The following is a 25295-nucleotide window of genomic DNA, read 5'->3' as shown; positions in this document are numbered from 1 at the left end:
GCCAGCCCTCAGAAGGCAGTGGGGGCCAATTCTCTGAATGCATTCAAGAGAGAGCTGGATAGAGCTCTTAAGGATAGCAGAGTCAGGGGGTATGGGGAGAAGGCAGGAACGGGGTACTGATTGAGAATGATCAGCCTTGATCACATTGAATGGCGGTGCTGGCTCGAAGGGCCGAATGGTCTCCTCCTGCACCTATTGTCTATTGTCGTATGCTCTGAATGAGTAAAATGAATTCATTAAATTATTGCATCGTATGGGAGGCGCATTCCCAATCTCGTTGTACCCCTGGGTACAATGACAATAAAGATATATTGTATTGTAAAAGATCACCAGCACAGTAGCAAACTTGCCTTTGCCGCGTGGCTCACCAAACTTGTGTAAACCGGTCATATGTTTAGTTAAAATGCAAGCAATTAGTTGGGGATATAGGATTGCTTTGCGAGTAGCCAAATTGGCTAAAATGGCCTCCTCTGTGTTGTGAAATTGGAAATGTCACGAATCTAAGAAAGTAATAGCATTCTGAATAAATGGCATAAGATAATCAATAAACAAACAAAAAGACTATTGATATAAAAAGACAATAAGTGCTGGAGTAACATTGGTTCAGGCAGCATCTCTGGAGAACATGGATCGGTGACATTTTGGGTCGGGATCCTTGTTTGTATTGCTGAAGTACATAAGAGAGGATTGGTGATTCCTGCTTATGATAATTATAACCCACATGTACTGATTAACAGATTATGTGTACATGTTTTTAAGCGGTAACTAAAGAGTTCACAGGTCAAATTGTGGAAATGTGCAAAACGAATGTCTTTTTGTTCTGTTTAGGCCTGATAATGGGACTGATCCTCCGCTACACCATTCCACCTTCTGATCCTGAAAACAGTATCGTGCATAATTGTGAGGATATGACTAGTAGTCCTGGCTTTTTGCTACTCAACATTACCGACCAGCTGTACGAGTATACATACAAGAGGGAGATTGCCAAGCACAATATGAACAGCCGGCAAGGAAGTGAGATACTTCAGAAGGTAAAATTTCAATGCAAGGAACTTTACTGTGCGTATTGTACATGCAGATACCAATTAGTATTGCCTGGTGTGGATTAAGGAAAGATGAATGCAGCAGCATTAGGACTATGTTGCTATGTTGCAGAATGTGAAAGTGAAATTTCAAATGTTCACTGGGCTGCAAAAATTAAACAAAGTTTTGGTGATGCAAATCATACCATTTACTTCTGTACTGTGTAATTTGCATTGCAGTAGCATACACTAGTGCCTCTTAATAACTTTATTTTGGATAGATTGAATAGATTTTGGAGTGTACTTCTACTTCTCTGCATATCTTGTACCCTGTTGATGCATTTCTGTCAAACATTTTACATCGTTATTTTCACCATTATAATTGTTTTTACATTTGTAATGAATTTGTTCCTCACCTTGAACTATATGCTCACTAGTTTCTTTCAAATGGCTCAAAGGCTATCTGAATGATACTCCTTAATAACTGATATTTCCCTCAACTGATATAGACCTAACTCCACCCTGGTACCCTCTTGTTTTTTTAATAAGTATAAAAAGCTTGGGAATTTTCATGACCATTTAAGATCCTAATAGAGCAAACATATTAGTGTTATGTGCAAACTGGCTACTCATAGAAGAAGGTAATAAGGGACAGGTTCCTAAAAAACCATGAGCTTGTCCTAAATACCAGGCTGCAGTAAACAAGGTGACCGATGCAATTCAATTACAGTTGCAAATTTGCAAATAATACAGAAATATTTGTGTATTTTAGGAGCTTAGATTGATCGTCAACTGGGGAGAAATGAAAACAAAAGTCAAAACAACCTTTGCCAATTCAGTGGAAAAGATAAATTGGGAAAATCTCGGCCCATGAAATATGAGCTCCAGGAAACAACCATGAGATAAAGCACTCTAAAATCCATCTATCTTCTGCACATAGAAATACCAGCTTCCTTCAGGAACTTACAATTTCCTTTTAAATGATTGCATTGAATCTGTAGCCTCTGGATGGGCGGCCCACTTATGGCAAAGGTCATTGATCCCCAGGGGTTTGAAAAGCCTCTTGGCTTCCGTGCTAGATCTTGTTAGTGGTGTTAGATTTGTACTCTTGTTCTCTTTGCTTTGACTAATTGAAATAATCTATACAGATTTTAACGTTTAATCCCCTCATTATTTTAAGTACCATTCTCTCGGGGAAGAAAGATAGTTATTTAAGAATAGCTAAGGGGAATTAATGTACAGGACATTCAAAGCCTTTCGGTCACCCAACAGATCCCGCAATGTAAGAGCGGTTGGAATATTCCAGATAGGCCATCTCAGGAATTAACCTGGTGAATCTACATTGCACTCCCTCAATAGCAATATGTTTTTCCTCAAATTAGGAGACCAAAATTGCACACAACACTCCAGGTGTGGTCTCACCTGGGCCCTGTACAACTGCAGCAAGACCTCCTTGCTCCAAAACTCAAATCCTCTCACAATGAAGGCTAACATGCCATTAGTTTTAGGGTCGACACAAAATGCTGGAGTAACTCAGTGGGTCAGGCAGCATCTCTGGAGAGAAAGAATGCCATTAGTTTTCTTCACTGCCTGCTGTACCTGCATGCTTACTTTCAGTGACTGATGCACAAGCACACCCAGGTCTCTTTGCACCTCCCCTTCTCCTAATCTGACACCATTCAGATAATAATCTGCCTTCCTGTTCTTGCCACCAAAGTGGAAAACCTCACATTTATCCACATTATACTGCATCTGCCATGCTTCTGCCCACTCATCCAACCTATCAAAGTCACCCTGCAACCTCATAGCATTCTCCTCACAGCTCACACTGCCATCCAGCTTTGTGTCATCCACAAACATAGAGATGTTACATTTAATTCCCTCGTCCCAGCACCGAGCCTTGTGGCACCCCAAAGCCATTCTGAAAAGGATCTGTTAATTCCTACTCTTTGTTTCCTGTCTGCCAACCAGTTTTCTATCCATGTCAATACCCTATCACCAATACCATGTGCTCTAATTTTGCACACTAATCTCTTGTGTGGGACCTTGTCAAAGGCTTTTTGAAAGTTCAGATACACTACATCCACTGGCTCTCCCATATCCATTCTACTTGTTACATTCTCAAAAAATTCCAGAAGATTAGTCAAGCATGATTTCCCCTTCATAAATCCATGCTGACTTTGACCAATCCGTCACTGCTTTCCAATGCGCTGCTAATAACATCTTTAATAATCGACTCCATCATCTTCCCCACTACCAATGTAAGGCTAACTTGTTTATAATTCCCTGTTTTCTCTCTCCCTCCTTTCTTAAAAAGTAGAGTTACATTGGCTACTCTACAGTCCACAAGAACTGATCCAGAGTCGAGAGAACATTGGAAAGTGATCACTAATACATCCACGATTTCTCGGGCCACCTCCTTGAGTACTCTGGGATGCAGACCATCAGGCCCTGGGGGGTTTATTTGCCTTCAGTCCCAACAGTTTACCTAACACCATTTTCTGACTAATGTGGATTCCCTTCAGTTCCTCCCTCCCCCTAGATCCTCGATCCCCTAGTATTTCTGGGAGATTGTCTAACCCCTTTGTCCTCCTCTGTTGAGTTCTAAATTTCTCCCAGTCTTCTGGTTTGCCGCTTCTTCTGGCCAATTTATATGCCTCTTCCTTGGATTTAACACTATCCTTGACTTTCCTCGTCAGCCATGGTTGAGCCGCCTTCCCAGTTTTACTTTTTCGCCAGACAGGGATGAACAATTTCTGGAGTTCATCCATGCGGTCTTTAAATCTTTGCCACTGCATCTTCATTGTCAACCCTTCAAGTATAATATGCCAGTCTATCCTAACCAATTCCAGTCTCATACCTTCAAACCTAAACATGCATGGTATTCAATATTCAGGAAGGATCTTCTTTTATTCAAGTTTAGGCCCTTAGTCTCTGAATTAACCATGTCACTCTCCATCCTCATGCAGAATTTCACCATATTTTGGTCACGGTTGCCCAAGGGGCTTTGCACAACAAGATCGTTAACTAATCCTTCCTCATGACACAATACCCAGTCTAAGATGGCCTGCCCTCTAGTCGTTTCCTCTACATGTTGGTTTAAAAACCCATATCATATACATTTCAGGAACTCCTCCTCCTCAGCACTGTTACCAATTTGGTTCCCCCAATCTATATGTAAATTAAAGTCACCCATGATAACTGCTGCACCTTTGTTACACACATCCCTAATTTCAGCTTGTTGCTATTCCGAACCTTCCTACTGCTATTTGGTGGTCTGTATGCAACTCCAACAAGCATTTTCTGCCCTTGGCTATTTCATAGTTCTATCCATACCGATTCTACAGCATCCAAGCTAATGTCTCTCCTTGCTATTGCATTAATCTCTTCTTTAACCAGGAATGTCACCCCACCTCCTCTTCCTTTCTGTCTATCCTTCCTGAATATCGAATACCCCTGCATTATTTAGCTCCCAGCCTTGGTCACCCTGGAGCCATGTCTCCGTAATTCCAACTATATCATATCCCTTAACTACTAACTGCGCATTCAATTCATCCTCCTTATTTCAAATGCTCTTCACATTAAGGCACAAAGCTTTCAGGTTAGTTTTTCTTATTTCCCTTCTACCTTTTGCTTTTGCCCTCCTTTTATGGCCCTCTGTCTCCTTGCATTGGGTCCCATCCCTCTGCCCTGTTAGTTTAAACATGACCTTTCCTAAACTCTTTCCCGTTAACTGCACGCTTCCACTTCCAGATTGTTGACTCCAACCCCCTCCCAGGAAGCTTTCGTCATCCCGGATGGACTGCAGGTCATACAGCTGCTGCTCCAGTTTCCTAACTTGGTCCTTGAGGAGCTGCATCTGGACACAGTCCCCACAGGTGTAGTGGTCAGTGACACCAGCAGTGCCCCTGACTTCCCACATCCTGCAGCAAATGCACTGTAATAACATTCCTGCCATTACAAGTTTAAATATTTGAATTAAATTAAACACACAACCGATTCAAGTGTAGCCCCCTTGCCTCGGCCTCTTCGCCAAAGACTCACACTTTACCTCAGCAAGGCACTTTACCTCAGCAAGGCACTTTCCCTCAACAAGGCACTTTCCCTCAACAAGGCACTTTCCCTCAACAAGGCACTTTCCCTCAACAAGGCACTTTCCCTCAACAAGGCCGCTCCCAACAGGCCACTTCCCTAGACCTGAATTTAATTTTATCTAATCAAGTCAACTATCCACACAACTAATTAGGATGTCTCAGCCAATCCACTCACTCATTGGTCTGGCTGCTGTTCCTCTGCGACCTTCAAGCAATGAATACAGTTCTGGTCTTTGCACTACATTAAGGATGAGATTGTACCAGATAGGGTAAAGTATATGGAGGGGAGATTTAATTGATAATATTATGAGAGACTTAGATAGGATGACAGGTGAAATCTATCTCCTTTCACAGAGAAGTCAGCATTGAAGGGATGCATATATTATATTTGTGTTAACAGCTAGAAGGATTAAAGAGAAGATGAGGAAATTATTTACTTTCAGTGATCAGTGGGGTCTGGACATTGCTGCCTGAAAGGGTAGTGGAGGCAGGAACCCTCTTCTTATTTATAAGGGATATGAATAACCACGTAAATAAGTATAATCTTTGGGGATGTGGACAAGCAGCTGGGAAATGGAATTAACTGTTTTCGACTGACATGAAAGAAATGGACCAAATGCTCACCTTATTTGTGGTGTAGATTTCTACAATTTTTTTAATGAGGTTTCAATTCAGAGACATCTGTTCCTTGAAGATTTGTGCTGGTCCTAATCATTGACTACATCTTGTCACATTATATATCATCTGGCAAGCGTGAGCCTGTTCACCAAACACATGCACATTAGATCATCTTGTTTTTTGATTTCACCAATGCAGGCACATGTTCTCGTGCCTTCTCTAGACTTGGGGATAGTACCTCTCGCATCGTTGATAAATATTGCAAAGGTAGTGCAAAGGTAGTAAACCAAACAACCAGCTTTGGAGTTCTCCATTTGTCATCTGTCTAATCCTAGCAATTCTCACCATTAATAACAATGATGTATTTTGGAGAGCAAGAACAATGCCATTTCCTGTCCAGGAGCAACACTGCAGTTTTCCAGGACCTATCATGTATTCCTGCCAAATGAAAGATCCTTCAATAAAAACTTTCTCGATGTCCAAATATATTGTGCACTGGAATCTGTGCACAACTTATTAAAAAAGAATTGTGATCTCATTAATAGAGTCTATTAACTGGCCTATGCTAACCAAGATGCCCCATCTACACTAGTCCCACCTGTCCATTTTTGACCCATATCCCTCTAAACCTTTCCTGTCCATGTACCTGTCCAAATGTCTTTTAAATGTTGTTATAGTACTTGTGAAATGAAGCATTTCTGGCACATGCTTCTGGATAACTAGTAGCAGTGGAAGACATAGTGTGCTCATTATGGGCTAGATTTGCATCTTCAATGGTGCTGTTTCTCTGGCAACATGTTTGCCCAAATGTTGACCGCAAAATCCATCAACAGTGAGATTTTCAATCGCAATTCTGAAAAACAACAGTTGCTGTCGGTTTCAGAAGATCCCAACTTCTGCAAACAAATGGAAAACACTTTAATGACTGGACTTATCGTGCACAAAGGGTTGTTGAAAATCAATGATCCTAGTCCTAGGACATCTCTGTGGGGGTTCCTCAGGGTAGTTGATAGACCCATCCATCTTCAGCTACTTCATCAATGGTCTTCTTTTTATCTTGAGGATGTAGGTTAAAGATTGCATTAAGTTTATGGTATTTTCATTTGCATTTTGTCAGCAAATGAAGAGCCCATGCCTGCACTTCGCAAGAATTGGACACACAATATGCTGGAGTAACTCAGTGGGTCAGGCAGCACCTGTGGAGGGAATAATCAGGCAACGTTTCGGGTCAGGACCCTTGTTCAGAGCCTGAAGAATGGTACTGACATGAAATGGCACTTATCCTTTCCCTCCACCTGTGTGGTCTGACCTGCTGAATTACTCCAGCACTTTTTTTTTGCTCAAGATTCAGATATGAGCTAAAAGGTAGCATGCAACATTTAACTTCAACATTCAATAGCCTTGGCATTGTTAGGTTCTCCACCATCAATACCTGGAGATAAGCCTTGACCAAAATCTCAACTGGACCAGCCACATAAATAGTTCCAGACCAACTCAGAGACTGGAATATTTGCAGAAAATAACTGACTTCCTGCCACCCCAAGGCCCTTTTCCATGCACAAAGCACAAATCAGAAGCATAATGGAACAGTTGGGTGCAGCAAAAGTAACTACAAAGAAGAGCGACACACCATCAAGGACAAAGCAGGCCACTTGACTGGCACTCGGTCAACCAGTCTATCCATTCACTCCCGCTACCACCAGCACAGTGCCAGCTGGGCGTACCACCCACAAAACGCATTGCAGTTACTTGCCTGGGCTCCTTTTAATGGCAGGACCAAAATCCATAATCTCTTTCAAAAGGGAGCACCATTACCATCCTGACTTGCTGGGACAATTAGGTTTGTGCAATAAATGCTGGCCTTGGCAATGGCACTTAAATTCCAAAATTAATAGAATAAAAAAAGCTGCACCCGCTTCTAGTTCTTGTCCTCTTATAACTAGCCATGAGAATTTGTTGTTGGTGCAAGCTTTCCAGTGTGTGGCCACTGATAAATTGTACTCACAGGCATTACCTCTCATGATAATCACATGCAATTAGATGAACTGGCAGAGACTCCTGCTCCACATGTGCACCTGGTGCTTGATCTTCAGAGGACCTATCCCATGGTCAGATCAAGGTTTGTTGTCAGCTCTCAGGACTCATTCATTCTCAGCCAGTCACAGCTGCCTCTCATTTCTCAGAAGTCACCCTGCCCTTTGCTGCAAACATACCAGCTAGGCAAGGCAACAATCCACACGACTACCTGCAGATTATGGAGCGTCAACACAGGGGACGTGAGCTTTTGCTGTTTGTATCCGGGTCTCATTCTTTACAGTGCTCTGCTGTACCATGCCTTGTCAGACCCTATTACACACTCCTCTGTTACCTGCCGAGAGGAAGCACAGGTAGGATCAGCTATCAAGATAACAGGGGGAGGGAGTAAGGCACACAACAGTCCCATTCCCATACTGACCTTTCAGTCCTGGGCCTCCTCCACTGTCAGAGTGAGGCCACATGCAAATTGGAGGAACAGCACCTCATATTTCGCTTCAGTTTCAGTTCAGTTTAGTTTTATTGTCAAGTTTACTGACTAACAGTGAAAAGCTTTTGTTGGTTGCTATCCAGTCAGCGGAAAGACAGCTTGAGCAGCTTACAACCCAGTGGTATGAAAATTGATTCCTCTAATTTCAAGTAACCCTTACATTCTATCCCTCCCCCAGCCTAGCCAACCTACTAGTTTCACTGTTGTCATGCTTAGTTTCACTGCATCATTCGTGATCATCTTTTCCATAGCCAACAATGGACCATTGTGGGCTACACCTTTCCTGGATCATCAGTGCTGACCTTTGCTTTGTTCTTTTCATACCCTTCGTTCATTTGTTCTTTGCAGGTTTTCATACCTTTAGTTTCCTTCTCCCCTGACTCTGTCTGAAGAAAGGTATCGACCCAAAATGTCACCTATCCCCTTTCTCCAGAGATGCTGCCTGACCCGCTGAGTTACTTCAGCATTATGTGTATATCTTCACAACAGTAGAGCCGCTCCCTCTCAGCTCATGTGACCCGGGCACTGTCTGTATAGAGTTTGCACTCTCCCTGTGACTGTGTGGGTTTCCTTTGGTTGCGCAAGTTTTACCTCGCAACCCAAAGATATGTTGGTGGGTAAGTTAATTGGTCGTGTAAGATGCCTTTGGTGTGTGGATGAGTGTTAGAATCTGGGGAAGATGGTGGGAATGTGAGGAGAGAAAATAAGTTAGGGTAGGATTAGTGTCATAATGTGTGTTTGCTGGGCCGAATGGCTTGTTTCTGTGCTGTGTCCTTGTATGACTTTATGACTGTAAAGGAAAGTGCAAGCAGAGAGCAAAGGGAGACGCTGGCAAGAGTACATATATTGAAAATGAATTAATCATTGTCATGACTCATTTCACCCATCTTAACTTGGTAATTTTTGCAACATTTTTCACGAATACACAGTGTTGCTCTTAGAGGCTTCCTTTGCAGACTCCTGCAGGTGTTGCCTGGTCTCCATTACCCCTCCTAAATAAAGGATATCTCTTTTGCCGGTAAGGTGAGCCACAAGTCTTTCATTAAACTGGAGAGCTTGTTTCTTCCCCTTTGGAAACACTGGTGTGGCCTCATCGAATTAAATACCAATCCTCAGTAGCTGGGAGTGTGCCTGTCGTGCAGTGTATGCATGCCTTCAAAGCTGGCTGATAAGGTCTCAGCTGCCTTTATGAATGCCAGCAGGTGTAAACTAGGCAACATCCAAGCTTTTGAGTTGATGTGGTAAGCAATTTTGTCAAAAACACCAGCATGCAGTGACTAGGTGGGTTGAGGGGGATGGAGTGTGGGGGGGGAGGTGAGGGGGAGGTGAGGGGGAGGGGGAAGGGCAGAGAAGGGAGGGAGGGAGGGAGAAGGGGGAGGGGAGGGGAGGGGAGGGGGGAGGAGGAGGGGAGGTAAGGGAGGAAGGGGGGGGGAGGAGAGAGTGCTGCACCAATGCAGGAGAGGTTTGGGCCCAACGGGTCCACTTGGTCTAGTATGACAATAAACGCCAGCCTTACCAATGATCAAAATGGAATATGAAACATTACAAAATTACAATGTTTCTGCTCGATGCGTCTTCAGATTATGACAACACATTCTTCAGTAACAAATCCTTCCGCGAATCAGCAATTGGCTGATTTCCTTCTCTTCTTAAAAAGCTAATACCATTAAGTAACAACTTCTTGTTTGATTCAAAAGAAGACTCACAGATTGATTACCCGGCTACAGACCACGGAACGGAAAAGACTATGAGTAGGATTAGTTCATCAATGAAGGACAGCGGCTCAGTGGTAGAGGGAAAGAAGCTCCATGTCTGTTCTTGTGGTTGGCAGAAAGTAACAACAGCTAAGGGCCTCAGAATACGTCAGGGAGGATTGTGCATGTTGAACGTATGAAATGATCGATCAGCAATCTCTCAATCAGCAGAGTAGTTTATTTTTGGTAAGAACTCTTCTTTCAAGCACAACCGTTTTAGAATGTAACTAACAGTACATGAATGGGCCTGAATATGCAGAGATGACGTTCAGATATCTCATTGTTTGCGCGATGTTATTTCCCACTATAAAGTGCTTTCAGTTGTGCACTTCACAACAGGAAGCCAGCAACGCAATATCTGAATAATATATTTCCATGTTATGTTAAAGTTGACGTCTGACAGTCTGTCAGTTTGCAACTCTTGCCTGCCTGAGCATTAGGTCTTTGGTATAAAATGAGTAAGCATTTGCCTTTTGTCACAGGAAAGCTGATAGCTTGAAGCCACGCAAGCTGCACTGGTTATTATTGAAGTGTGTTTGATAGGCACTATTGCTAGACATATTATACAACTAAAATATTGATAGCCGTGGTATTCAGAACACAATAATACTTAGAATGCATTAATACGAGCTAAATCTTTCATGGTATGTATTTGGCTAGAAATCCATGAGTGGTGTAAATAAGTAATAGTGGGTCCCTTTCAATACACTGTGATTCTTATACTTATGTTTGTGCCAAACGCACATGTGCCAGTTTCTTTTTCTGAAAAGTCTAGGAAAACCAAACTAAGTTGTGATTTTTTTGATTTGGAAGCAAAGTAGTGGAATCGTCGTTTATTGAACGGGGACTGAGTCTCTCCAGTGGGTTGTCCTGCTGGGGCTTCCTGGTTGTTTTAGAATATCATCTCCACGAAGTAACATAAAATAATGATGGGGGGCTGGTGACTGATGCACTGTAAACCCACCCACATTGGGGATCCACCGCAGAAGGTACTTTAACATGAACAGACTTTGGTTAGCTGGTGTTTGATGAGGTTTCCGTTTATCTATCTGTTGCAGGTCATAGTGTTACAACAGGGTCACAGGATCCTTGGGCCTGTTTCCCTGCTGTATTCCCCTCTGTGCTGACTGCCAACCACCCATTTACACTAATCTTACATTAATCCCATTTTTAATATTCTTCTGATATTCCCATCAATTTCCTCTGGCTATGGTGTTTAGAACCAGTCGCCATGGTCTCAGAATAATGGGTCGGGCGACTGGCTCAGAGATGAGAAATGTGTCATCCAGAACATGATGCATCTTTGGTATTCTTTACTCAAGAATGGCAGGGGAAGCTCATGTCACCAAGTATATTTAAGGTAAAGATCTGCTGATGTTTGGATATTGAGAGCATAAGCAGTGATGGATCATGTTTGGTATTGAGTCTGACCATGGTCTTATTGAATGGCAGAGATGGCACAAGTGACCAATTAGCCTCGGCCAACTTCCATTTCTTATGTTCTTTCATTTTCAACATCCACCCTTGTCCTGAAATAATATAGCTGTGGTGAGTTATTTCCTCAGATAAATATTTTAAAATAACTTGTATGATATCCAATTATCATAGATATTGATATTTAGTCTTCAGAAATCCCCCAGCACTGATATCTGTGAGAAGGTCCAAGGATAGCTGACACAATTAAGATTGCAGTACCTTAGTCAGCAGCATTCTTCAAGGTCATTGGCAAACAATGCTATTTCATCATTCACTGCCAAATCCAGGTGGATCTTTCCAGGGATGTGTTTAACATTTATTTGAACTGTAATAACTAAATGTAAAAAAGTGTTGGATCATCTGTACCCAGTAATTCTAATGCTCACCCATCTTTAACCAATCAGTTTTAACTGAACAGATCTTGACTCTTCATGAAGTTCCATTATTTGTTTCTTGTTTGGTAAAACACCATTGTAAACTGGATTAATGGTTGTGGTTTCCCTCTCTGCCTATGAAACATCAACATTTTTAATTACTTCCGTTTGCGATGGGTGTAAATACGGACACTGATTGAGGAGAGGCCAGACCTTAACGAGAAAGATGCCAGGATCAAACTGCCACTTTGGGAACAACATGCTAGCTGAGAAACAGGCCATTCACTGATGGCGATGATCTGTCTGTTTTGCACATTACTTTTTTCACATTACCATCACAACTCATCAATGTTTTCTTCTATTCCTTCGCTCTCCTATATTTATTCAGTTTCTCTTTAAACCATCTATGTTGGTCATTTCAAACATATGCTCCTACTCTTTAGGAAAATAATTTTTGTTTGGCTTCTTGATGAGATTTTTTATGACTATCATATATTTATAGCTGCTACTTTCAAAACCCTCAAGCAAAAACACTTATGTTTTCATTATAATATTCATAACTTCATAATATCTGTGATATTACATCTCCATAAGCAATTATTGGTGATAACCTCTTGCTTGGACAATAACATAATCTAACGGGTGCCAGTGTTTGGACAGGGCGTGTTGCCAAGAAGTGTTTGGCTTATCACTCTGGTAAAATGGTGTTCATTTTGACAAACTCCAAACATTTTGCCATAAGGAACCCACTAGTGTTGGACATCTCTGTTCCTTCCTTGTCAATCGTGCTTTCCCATCCAGGTGTTGGAGTCTCCAGTAAGATCAGTTTGTCTCCTCCTGGGATTTGGATCTGGAATGTTTCATGATTGGAGCGAGATCCTAAGGAAGTCCTCCATCAACTCTTTGGGAACGTCTGAAAGATACCGCCAATGCGGTCTCCGCAAATTACTCCAAATTCACTAGAAGGACCCAACACTTAAACCCTAATCACATATAAGTGGTTCCTTTGTACAGCCAAAGTCACTTTCATGCCTGACACCAGACTACTGAAGCAGATACTCTATTCCAAACATTGTTACAAGAATAGATCATAATACAGATAGAGAAAAATATTCAAGGGTGTGCTAAACGATCCTCGACAAAGTGCAACATGCCTGCTTGAGATTCTTGGAAACATCTGGCCTACAGTGGCTGAAAATAGCAAAAGGGGTGTTTGGGATGATATTGAAAACCTTGAGTCCATTAATCAGGACTGGCTGAAAGGGGCATATCATCTCACAAACTACCCACCCATCCATCTCATCAGAGACCTTCCAGCCCATCTAAGAATGAGTCTGTGGTTCCCACATTGCCCTCATCGATCATGTTGGAGCACCATAAAACTGGAGTGGTGGCAAGGCATCATTGACCCTGAGGAGCCACAAATGAAGAAGGAGGAAAAGCCTAAGTCAACTCTTTCATCATTCATTTCTTCTCAGCCCTGTTCATTCTTTCTTGATATGCCATCCATTTTGTTCGGTATTATCCGAATCATTCAATTTTTCACAGTTTCTATATTTTCCCTCTGTAATTTGGAGACCATATATATGCAGCGTTCCTGGTGTGGCCTAATTGAGATCTACATAATTTCTCTACATTTGAACTCTGTTCCTCTACAATCTAACTCCAGTGCTTTGTTTGCACTTTTAATGGTGATTTGTGACTTTGTAGCCCATTTTCACTTTCTGCCACTAACCCACTCTGAACTGTAGCTTTCGTATTACTCTTTCCAGAATGCACCGACTTATCCATCATAATATCTTACTGCACTTGTTGCAGCCCTTTGTCTTCTACAAATATTTATATTAATTAAGGGAAGGTTGCCCTTTACTGCTTAAGGCATTCTATTGCAGGGTAGGCCATGGCTTCAACAGTAACGTTTACATGGTGAACGACACAGAGCTTTGTTCATTGTCATCTCTCAGCCTTTATATTGCTATCACATTAACTGAAATGGGCAAGCCTGTCTTTAATCTTGTTTCCTACGCTCCCTTTTGAAATAAATGCTTGGACTATGTCCTTCAGTTAAAACTGGATTTGACTTTTTGATCACCTTGTTTCTGAGGAGCAGTTCGTGCGAATAATAATAATAATAATAATAATAATAATAATAATAATAATAATAATAATAATAATAATAATAATAATAATAATAATAATAATAATAATAATAATAATATTCATTTATTGTCATTGCAACGAGTACAACGAAATTAAAAAATAGCCAATCCTGACGGTGCGTAAAAACATATATGCAATAAATGCAAAAACAAATAAATACAATTATATTAAGTACAAAAGATTTTTTAACAGTGTTGCCTAGTGCAGAAGGTAGTGTTCAGTTCTCGTATGGCCCTGGGGTAAAAACTGTTCTTAAGTCTGTTTGTTCGGGATTTGATCGACCTGAAACGTCGACCAGAGGGCAGATGAACAAACAGACGGTGGCCGGGGTGGGATGGATCTTTTATTATTTTGCCTGCTCTACTGAGGCAGTGTAGGCTGAACAGGTGCTCCAGGGAGGGCAGTGAGCAGCCGATGATCTTCTGGGCCGTCGTGGTGACCCTCTGAAGGGCCTTCCTGTCCTTTTCTGAGCAGCTGGCATACCATGTGGTTATACAGTATGCCAGCACACTCTCGATGGAGCAGCGACAGAAGGACATCATGAGCTTCTCCTGCAGGTTGGTTTTCCTGAGGATCCTCAGGAAGTGGAGTCTCTGCTGTGCCTTCTTCACTGTGGTGATGGTGTTGGTAGACCAGGTAAGATCCTCTGCGATGTGCGTACCCAGGAACCTGAAAGCGGGTACCCTTTCCACACAGACCCCATTGATGTAGAGTGGGTCGTATTCTACACTGGTTTTCCTGAAGTCAATTATAAGTTCCTTTGTTTTGGAGGAGTTCAGGACAAGATTGTTCACTGAACACCATGCTGCCAGCCTTTGGATTTCATCCCTGTAGGCTTTCTCATCTCCTCCTGAGATGAGTCCAACCACAGTCGTGTCATCCGCGAACTTGATGATGGTGTTGGTGGGATGGGTGGGGGCGCAGTCGTGAGTGTAGAGGGAGTAAAGGATGGGGCTCAACACACAGCCCTGTGGTGAGCCGGTGCTCAGTGTAATGGTGGAGGAGAGGTGAGGGCTTATTTTGACGGTCTGGGGGCGGTTGGTCAGGAAGTCCTTGATCCATTGGCAGATGGTTTGGGAAAATCCAAGGTCAGAAAGTTTGGTGACCAGTCTGCTCGGGATGACCGTGTTAAAGGCAGAGCTGAAGTCGAGGAAGAGCATCCTCACATAGCTCCCCTGGTGTTCAAGGTGGGTCAGTGCAGTGTGAAGAGCAGTGTCGATGGCATCCCCTGTAGACCTATTTGCTCTGTAGACAAACTGGTATGGGTCGAAGGTGGGTGGGAGGCTGGCTTTGATGTGCTGCAGGACCAGTCTCTCGAAGCACTTTGTGATGACCGGTGTGAGTGCTACCGGACGGTAGTCGTTAAGACCGCTGATGACAGACTTTTTCGGCAGTGGGATGATTGTGACGGACTTCAGGCAGGGAGGGATGGTGGATTTTAAAAGGGACAGGTTGAAGATTTTTGTGAAGACCTCAGATAATTGGTCTGCACATTCCCTCAGCACTCTGCCCGTCACACCATCAGGGCCTGCAGCTTTCCTGGGATTCACTGCTCTGAGCACGCGCTTGACATCATACTCCTGCACAGTGAAGGTGTTGCTGTCAGGTGCTGGAGAGGGTGTTATGTCTGCCACTGCAGCTTTCACCTCGAAACGAGCAAAGAAACAGTTAAGTTCCTCTGCCAGCGAGGCGTCGCCGTCGGCAGTCGTGCGGTTGCTGGTCTTGTAGTTGGTGATGTGCTGGATGCCTTGCCATACCCGCCGTGGGTCATTGTTGGTAAAGTGACCATTGGTAAATGCAACCATTCCCTTGGTTAGTGTTGAACTATATCCTAACTGAATGGTGAAATGCTGCTATTGATACCACCAAGAAGCCATTCAACGCTTTGAGGAATGAATTACAGGGGTAATGATATTCCAGTCAATACCCCAGTACTCCTGGGGGAAGTCACACTTTTAAAAGAAGTGGAGTCTAAAGGTAATGCTGATCATATCGGATTTCTGGTACTTAGCAACAAAAAAATCCACCTAAATAAATTTGAAAGCAACAGACCCCTCAGTATGTAACAATTGCCCAGATCTGACTTCATTCTTTCATTGATGCTAGGTCTAAGTTCTGGACGTGTATGCTGTACTATATTATCGTACTTATCCTAATATCGCATATGCTGTACTATGTTAAGAGTTTTGCTAACATGTAGACAGAAACTATTTTGTTCTTTTGAGAAAGGATTGGAGGAACATAATTCTAGACGTTTATAACTTCACCTCCAGAGATTTAGCACTGAGTCTAGATTTTAGCATGAGTGCAGTAGTAATGGTATGATGCACATCGAGATGCCCATTTTCCTTTGGATAAGTTGCCTAACTTTTGTCACCCTGTACCATACCACACACTGCAGTGCATGAGGGATGTGATAGCAATGTAAATTTGCTTCCTTGTGACACAACTGTTACACAAATGTAAACTCAAAAATGATTCATGATTATTGGTGAAGGAGGGATATTGTGAGCCCCGATATAGCATTATTTGAGATAACGTTGGAAGTTCTTTATGGTACTTATCTGCATTTCGGTGTCAACCAATTCTGCGCACCTAATCATCTGCTGGTTTACCTCATTTCTGAGAATCTACTTGCACTTTAGAAAACAGTTGGGTGACTTTGAGACATCTTCATGTGTCAAAAGATGCCCATACAAAATGATATGTTCATTGAGCATCTAACATGTAGTGAACCATCAGAAAACTGGCTATTAAAAGTTTCTGGAATTGGAGCGGGGAGTGGTGCGAGGGTTTTGAATCATCCACACTGGAGTTCACAGACTGCTGTATCCAGAGAGCTGTGCAGGAGCGGTGACTGTTAATTACCTCAGTGATATCATATCATATCATATATATACAGCCGGAAACAGGCCTTTTCGGCCCACCAAGTCCGTGCCGCCCAGCGATCCCCGTACATTAACACTAAGGACAATTTTTACATTTACCCAGCCAATTAACCTACATACCATAGAGTGGTGCAATTCCCTCCAGAGCTGGCAGTTTTAGTTTTTATTTTTAGCTTTAGAGATATAGTGAGGAAATAGGTCCTTCAGCCCATCGTGTCCACGCCGACCATTCATTCACACTGGTTCTATGTTATCCCACTTTTGCATTCATTCCAGCCACACTGTGGGCAATTGGAGATGTGGGAGGAAACTGGAGCACCTGGAGGAAACCCATGTGGTCACAGCGAGAACATGCAAACTCCACAAAGACAGCACCCGAGGTCAGGATCAAATCTGGGTCCCCAGCTCTGCCTGATGCACCATTCTGCCGCCAAGTGTAGGATTGCCTGTGGCCAGAAAGGCAGGCCGCTGATCAGATATGTACCAAAGTTCTGACAAAGGGTTGCAGATATAAAACATTAACTGTTTCTTTTTCCACAGAGTCTGTTTGACCTGCTGAGTTTTTCCAGCATTTCCTGTTTTTGTCAATGCAATGCTGACATTACAGGTAGAAAGTGATGAGATTAGAGATGGTAAGCAGCAGATTTATGACGAGGTTTGACAGTGAGGGAGGATTGATTATGCCGAAAATGTTTTCTTTGGAGCAGTGGCGCAGCGTTAGAGTTGCTGCTTCGCAGCGCCAGAGACGGGTTCAATCCTGACATCAGGTGCTGTCTGTATAGAGTTTGTACGTTCTCCCTGTGTCCACGTGGGTTTTCTCTGGCTGCTCCGGTTTCCTCCCACACTCCAAAGACGTACAGGTTTGTAGGTCAATTGGCTTTGGTAAAATAAAATTGTAAACCTTCCCTAGTGTATAGGATAGTGCTAGTGTGTGGGGTAATCGCTGGTCTGCATGGACCCTGTGGGCCGAAGGACCTGTTTCCGCGCTGCATCTCTAAACTCTAAAGTAAAGTTTAAAGAGGCTGAAGGGAGGTTCAACTGTGATGTACATAATTATGAAGGAGCAAGATAGGATCTGCTTGCATTAGCCGATATATAAATTATTAGGGAAATAAAAGGAACTGCAGATGCTGGTTTACAAAAATGACATAAAGCGTTGAAGTAACTCAGCAAGTCAGGCAGCATCACTGGAATACATGGATAGGTCACGTTTTGGGTCGTGACCCTTCTTCAGACTGATAAATTATTAATGTGTAGGAAGGAATTGCAGATGCTGGTTTAAACCAAAGATAGGCACAAAAAGCTGGAGTAACTCAGCGGTTCGGACAGCGCCTCTGGAGAAAAGGAATAGGTGACGTTTCGGGTTGAGACCCTTCTTTAGACAGGGTCTCGACACGAAACATCAAGTATTCCTTTTCTCCAGTGATAAATTATTAAGGCAGTCGAGATTATGTTAAAAAATTCAAAGATTAGAGAGCAGGGCTGGAAGGCACTGCTTGTAAGGGTGAGTGGCTGAGGCACAAACCGTCATTATATTTAATAAGCACTCTAAGCCACACAGTAGTGAACAGAGAATGTGGGATTAATATATCCATAGCTCTTTGTTCAAATGGCATGGACACAAGATGAACCAAATGGTCCCCTACTGTGCCTATAATGTCTGTGATTATGTTAGGCCCTGGCATTAAAGTTAACAGCTGAAAATAAGGACCCAAAGTGTCTATTACAGGCATCTGGCTTGTTTTAGCTTCAAGGGTTCACACTGTGAATTACTTTTCTTCACTTCCTGTGTTTATCAGCGATCTAACACCTGAAGGCTAAGGTTTCTCATCTGTTGTAATTAAACTTGGCTCGAAGATTTGATGAGATTACAGTAACTCTAAACCTGGGAATATTTAGCAAACAACCTAAGCGACATAAATCAAGAACTCTGAGTTTACTCCCTTATGAATGTAAGCAATCAGTTTCCAAATCCAATAGTCAAAAGTCAAAAAGACTTACTTTTAATGAACAGTCTTAGAAATTTGCGTACTTCTCAAAATATTTCCACCAAATTGTGGCAAAATTCCAACAATTTTCCATGGTTTGGTGTATGGTTTAGACAATAGACAATAGGTGCAGGAGTAGGCCATTCAGCCCTTCGAGCCAGCACCGCCATTCAATGCGATCATGGCTGATCACTCTCAATCAGTACCCCATTCCTGCCTTCTCCCCATACCCCCTCACTCCGCTATCCTTAAGAGCTCTATCCAGCTCTCTCTTGAAAGCATCCAACGAACTGGCCTCCACTGCCTTCTGAGGCAGAGAATTCCACACCTTCACCACTCTCTGACTGAAAAAGTTCTTCCTCATCTCCGTTCTAAATGGCCTACCCCTTATTCTTAAACTGTGGCCCCTTGTTCTGGACTCCCCCAACATTGGGAACATGTTTCCTGCCTCTAATGTGTCCAATCCCCTAATTATCTTATATGTTTCAATAAGATCCCCCCTCATCCTTCTAAATTCCAGTGTATACAAGCCCAATCGCTCCAGCCTTTCAACATACGACAGTCCCGCCATTCCGGGAATTAACCTAGTGAACCTACGCTGCACGCCCTCCATAGCAAGAATATCCTTCCTCAAATTTGGAGACCAAAACTGCACACAGTACTCCAGGTGCGGTCTCACCAGGGCCCGGTACAACTGTAGAAGGACCTCTTTGCTCCTATACTCAACTCCTCTTGTTATGAAGGCCAACATTCCATTGGCTTTCTTCACTGCCTGCTGTACCTGCATGCTTCCTATCAGTGACTGATGCACTAGGACACCCAGATCTCGTTGAACATCCCCTCTTCCTAACTTGACACCATTCAGATAATAATCTGCCTTTCTATTCTTACTTCCAAAGTGAATAACCTCACACTTATCTACATTAAACTGCATCTGCCATGTATCCGCCCACTCACACAACCTGTCCAAGTCACCCTGCAGCCTTATTGCATCTTCCTCACAATCCCAGCTTAGTATCATCTGCAAATTTGCTAATGGTACTTTTAATCCCTTCATCTAAGTCATTAATGTATATCGTAAATAGCTGGGGTCCCAGCACCGAACCTTGCGGTACCCCACTGGTCACTGCCTGCCATTCCGAAAAGGACCCGTTTATCCCCACTCTTTGCTTTCTGTCTGTCAACCAATTTTCTATCCATGTCAGTACCCTACCCCCAATACCATGTGCTCTAATTTTGCCCACTAATCTCCTATGTCGGACCTTGTCGAAGGCTTTCTGAAAGTCGAGGTACACCACATCCACTGACTCTCCCCTGTCAATTTTCCTAGTTACATCCTCAAAAAATTCCAGTAGATTTGTCAAGCATGATTTCCCCTTCGTAAATCCATGCTGACTCGGAATGATCCTGTTACTGCTATCCAAATGCTCAGCAATTTCGTCTTTTATAATTGACTCCAGCATCTTCCCCACCACTGATGTCAGACTAACTGGTCTATAATTACCCGTTTTCTCTCTCCCTCCTTTCTTAAAAAGTGGGATAACATTTGCTATCCTCCAATCCACAGGAACTGATCCTGAATCTATAGAACATTGAAAAATGATCTCCAATGCTTCTACTATTTCTAGAGCCACCTCCTTAAGTACCCTGGGATGCAGACCATCAGGCCCTGGGGATTTATCAGCCTTCAGTCCCATCAGTCTACCCAAAACCATTTCCTGCCTAATGTGGATTTCCTTCAGTTCCTCCATCACCCTAGGTTCTCCGGCCCCTAGAACATTTGGGAGATTGTGTGTATCTTCCTCAGTGAAGACAGATCCAAAGTAACAGTTTAACTCGTCTGCCATTTCTTTGTTCCCCATAATAAATTCCCCTGCTTCTGTCTTCAAGGGGCCCACATTTGTCTTGACTATTTTTTTTCCTCTTCACGTACCTAAAAAAACTTTTGCTATCCTCCTTTATATTATTGGCTAGTTTACCCTCGTACCTCATCTTTTCTCCCCGTATTGCCTTTTTAGTTAACTTTTGTTGCTCTTTAAAAGAGTCCCAATCCTCTGTCTTCCCACTCTTCTTTGCTATGTTATACTTCCTCTCCTTAATTTTTATGCTGTCCTTGACTTCCCTTGTCAGCCACAGGTGTCTCTTACTCCCCTTAGAGTCTTTCCGCCTCTTTGGGATAAATTGATCCTGTAACCTCTGCATTATTCCCAGGAATACCTGCCATTGCTGTTCTACCGTCTTCCCTGCTAGGGCCTCCTTCCAGTCAATTTTGGCCAGCTCCTCCCTCATGCCTCTGTAATCCCCTTTGCTATACTGTAATACTGACACTTCCGATTTTCCCTTCTGCCTTTCCATTTGCAGAGTAAAACTTATCATGTTGTGATCCCTGCCTCCTAATGGCTCTTTTACCTCTAGTCCCCTTATCAGATCAGGATCATTACACAACACTAAATCCAGAATTGCCTTCTCCCTGGTAGGCTCCAGTACAAGCTGTTCTAAGAATCCATCTCGAAGGCACTCTACAAACTCTCTTTCCTGGGGTCCATTTCCAACCTGATTTTCCCAGTCTACCTGCATGTTGAAATCTCCAATAACCACCGTAGCATTACATTTGTGACACGCCAATTTTATCTCCTGATTCAACTTGCACCCTATGTCGAGGCTACTGTTTGGGGGCCTATAGATAACTCCCATTAGGGTCTTTTTACCCTTACAATTCCTCATTTCTATCCATACTGATTCAACATCTCCTGATTCTATGTCACTCCTTGCAAGGGAATGAATATCATTCCTTACCAACAGAGCAACCCCACCCCCTCTGCCCACCTGTCTGTCTTTTCTATACGTTGTATACCCCTGAATATTCAGTTCCCAGCCCTGGTCCTCTTGTAGCCATGTCTCAGTGATCCCTACAACATCATACTTGCCCATGACTAACTGAGCCTCAAGCTCATCCACTTTATTTTTTATACTACGCGCATTTAAGTACAACACTTTAACTTCTGTATTTACCTCCCCTCGCACATCGGTCACAAATGGCCCTGCCCTTAATCTCTTTTCCCCTCTAGAACTTCTGTTCCCATTCTTCCGAGAGTCTTCTGCAATATCTCCTGTATTCCCTTTAACCTCATCTTCATATTCCCGATTTGTTAACCCCTCCCCCCCACTACTTAGTTTAAAGCCACAGGTGTCGCACTAGCAAACCTGCCTGCCAGAATGTTTGTCCCCCTGCTGTTAAGATGTAACCCGTCCCTTTTGTACAAGTCACCCCTAGCCCAGAAGAGATCCCAGTGGTCCAGAAATCTAAATCCCTGCTCTCTGCACCAGCCTCTCAGCCATAAATTCATACCCTCTATCTCTCTGTTCCTGGCCTCACCAGCACGAGGTACCGGTAGCAGTCCTGAGATAACCACCTTCGACGTCCTACTTCTCAGTCTTTTTCCTAACTCTCTAAACTCCCGCTGTAGCACCTCCTTCCTCTTCCGCCCGACGTCATTCGTGCCCACGTGCACAACGACTTCTGGTTGATCGCCTTCCCTCACTAGGATTTTCTGAAGCCGGTCCGTGATGTGCTGAACCCTGGCACCAGTGAGGCAACAGACCATCCTCAAGTCCCTCCTGCTGCCACAGAATCTTCTGTCCGTCCCTCGGACGATGGAGTCACCCACCACTACGGCTCTTCCTGACTTCGGTCTCCCCTGTCGAGTATCCTTGCCAACAGTTTGTCATCTCAAGCCTTGTGGTCTCTTTAGCTGTTGTAGCAGGTTCAGAATTTGGTATCGGATTTAATCACATTTTATCAGATCAAATTTACACATTAAGAGCTCCGATCGCACCGTAGCAGGTACACCCAGGAATGAAGAAGACTATAAAAATTGGTGAACTCCATCACAGGTACTGATCTCCCCACCATCGAAGGGATCTATCGGCGTCTCTGTTTCAAAAAGGCAGCCAGCTTCATCAAGGACACACACCACCCTGGCCACACTCTCATTCCACTGCAGCAATCGGGAAGAAAATAGGAGTCTGAAAACTATAATGTTCAGTCTCAGGAACAGCTAATTCCCAACAGTCATCAGGCTATTGAACATTACAAATAGCTACTAAACTTCGAACTACATTCTGCCTTGGTTGCACTCAGGATTTTGGGCTCTTTTTTAAATTGAATTTATTTTTGTTGTTTCTTTAGTTATTTATTGAGTACTGTGTTTACAAACCTAGAAACAAGGAAATGCAGATGCTAGTTTATAAAAAAGACACACAGCGCTTGGGTAACTCAGCAGGTCAGGCTGCATCCCTGGAGAACATGGACGTTTGGGGTACTCTTCTTCAAAGTGATTGAACAGGAGGAGAAAGAAAGCTGGAAGAGGGAAGGGGTTCCTCCAACACTTTGTGTGTTGTGTTCTTCTCTTGAACAGTTGCACACTGTTGGGCCTGTACTGGCACAGGAACTCAAAGATTAGTTCTTGCCAAACTTCCTCTCCATCTTATTGGAGAAGATAAGACAATGAATTTCCTCAAATTACCATTGTTAGCTGTTATGGGGAGCATTGTGATTCGGATGTTCAACTCTTGTCACCAGATTGTTATTCTTGTCGTGCAAGTAAACAGAAATGCAAATTGGTAGTGGCAACAATGTCACTGCATCCTGAATGGCATGTGAAGTGGTCCATTTCTGTAATGAAATAAAAATCTAGTTAAAACCAATGTGAACAATGGAGGAAGAAAACAGGGGAAATTAGAGATTGAAAGAAAGGAAATTCAAATGAAAACATAAAATGTTGGGCATACTCAGCAGGCCAGGCAATGCCTATATAGAAAAAAACTGAGTTGACCTTTTACATAATTGATCTTTCATCAAGTGAAAATGGAGAGAGAGGGAGAGAGAGGGAGAGAGAGAGAGAGAGAGAGAGAGAGAGAGAGGAGAGAGAGAGAGAGAGAGAGAGAGAGAGAGAGAGAGAGAGAGAGAGAGAGAGAGAGAGAGAGAGAGAGAGAGAGAGAGAGAGAGAGAGAGAGAGAGAGAGAGAGAGAGAGAGAGAGAGAGAGAGAGAGAGAGAGAGAGAGAGAGAGAGAGAGAGAGAGAGAGAGAGAGAGAGAGAGAGAAAAAGAGAGAAAAAGAGAAAAAGAGAAAAAGAGAGAGAAAAAGAGATGCAAGGAATTCTTTTTGCAAAAACTAAAGAAAATTATACTCACAATTTCAATTGTTCCCTTGTGGGCCCCAAAATTTAGTGACATGATCACAAATTACATCACTTTGACAGAAAGTTCCAGACCTTAATTTCTGTATTGAGAATACTTTGTATTAATGGTATAAATCTCAAGGTTTCTTGGCACACAACGGGGAGGCTTACAGAGAGTTTGTAATATTTGTGGTCCTGGCAAAGTCTTTGTGGAGCAGAACCCTGAGCATAACTCTCCTTTAAAAACATATTTTAAGATTTTATTGGCAAGATCATTGCTATTCAGATTTCTGCAAAGCAATTTTGATTTCATTCTTCCTTGCGTCTTCACTTTACAATGCTGTTCATCATCCTTTCTCAAACAAACTCTAACAAACCACATGAATCTGATTCAATATTACCACCTTTCAATACATTACTAACAATTGCAGATTTAAAATTTACAAATCACATTAAATAGAAATTGTACATTTACAGATCTTGCTTTCCTTTCTCACCCTCTCACTCTCAATTACACACTGACATCTGTCCTGTGTGGTGAAAGCAATAATTTTGATTTGCTGTGAAGCTTTTTCATTAGGTTGACCGCACTATAATTAATGTCAAACAGACTGTTAGAAAATAGCTAATTTCTAAGTGAACAAAAATTTCCCATATATTGCACAATTTACTTTACAATTAATTTCATGCTTCTTGCATGGCTGGAGATTCAAATGTAATGTTCTGAACAGAATCAGTGAAAACTATAATTCATTTCAGAAAGGGTTTGTACCAGTATGCTGCCTGGAATAGAGGGTTTCAGCTACAGGGAGAGGTTGGATAGACTTGCTGTGTCTGGAACATCAGAGATTGAGGGGAGACTTGATAGAAGTACATGAAATTATGAGAGGCATAGATAGGGTAGGCAGTTAGAACCTTTATCCCAGGACAGAAATGTCCAGTACTAGAGGGTGTAGCTGTCAGGTGAGAGGGGGAAAGTTTAATAGAGATGTGCGGGGATATGTTTTTTTACACATTGAGTGCGGGGGGTCTGGAGCGCATTGCCAGGGGTGCTGGTGGAGGCAGATACGATAGTGTCATGTAACAGGCACATGGACGAACAAGGAATAGAGGATATGGTACAGGTACAGGTACAGACAGATGAGATCAGTTTAAATAATCATCATGTTTAGCACGAACATTGTAGGCCGAAGAGCCTGTTCCTGTGCAGCACTCTT

At 42.8% G+C, this 25295-nt stretch overlaps 1 protein-coding gene across 1 annotated transcript in view; it reads left to right on the top strand.

Annotated features, from left to right (window-relative positions):
* The window catches only part of LOC144599474 (sodium/hydrogen exchanger 9-like), a 411061-nt gene that overhangs the window by 12504 nt on the left and 373262 nt on the right, over positions 1-25295 (top strand). The window contains exon 2 of the mRNA XM_078410426.1: positions 829-1031. Within this exon, the coding sequence (XP_078266552.1) occupies positions 829-1031 (203 nt within the window). The remainder of the gene's footprint in view (positions 1-828; positions 1032-25295) is intronic.

This window comes from Rhinoraja longicauda, chromosome 13 (assembly GCF_053455715.1).
Source record: "Rhinoraja longicauda isolate Sanriku21f chromosome 13, sRhiLon1.1, whole genome shotgun sequence".
Lineage (NCBI taxonomy): Eukaryota > Metazoa > Chordata > Chondrichthyes > Rajiformes > Arhynchobatidae > Rhinoraja > Rhinoraja longicauda.
The sequence above is the reverse complement of the archived record's forward strand: the minus strand, read 5'-3'. Positions and strand labels throughout refer to the sequence as shown.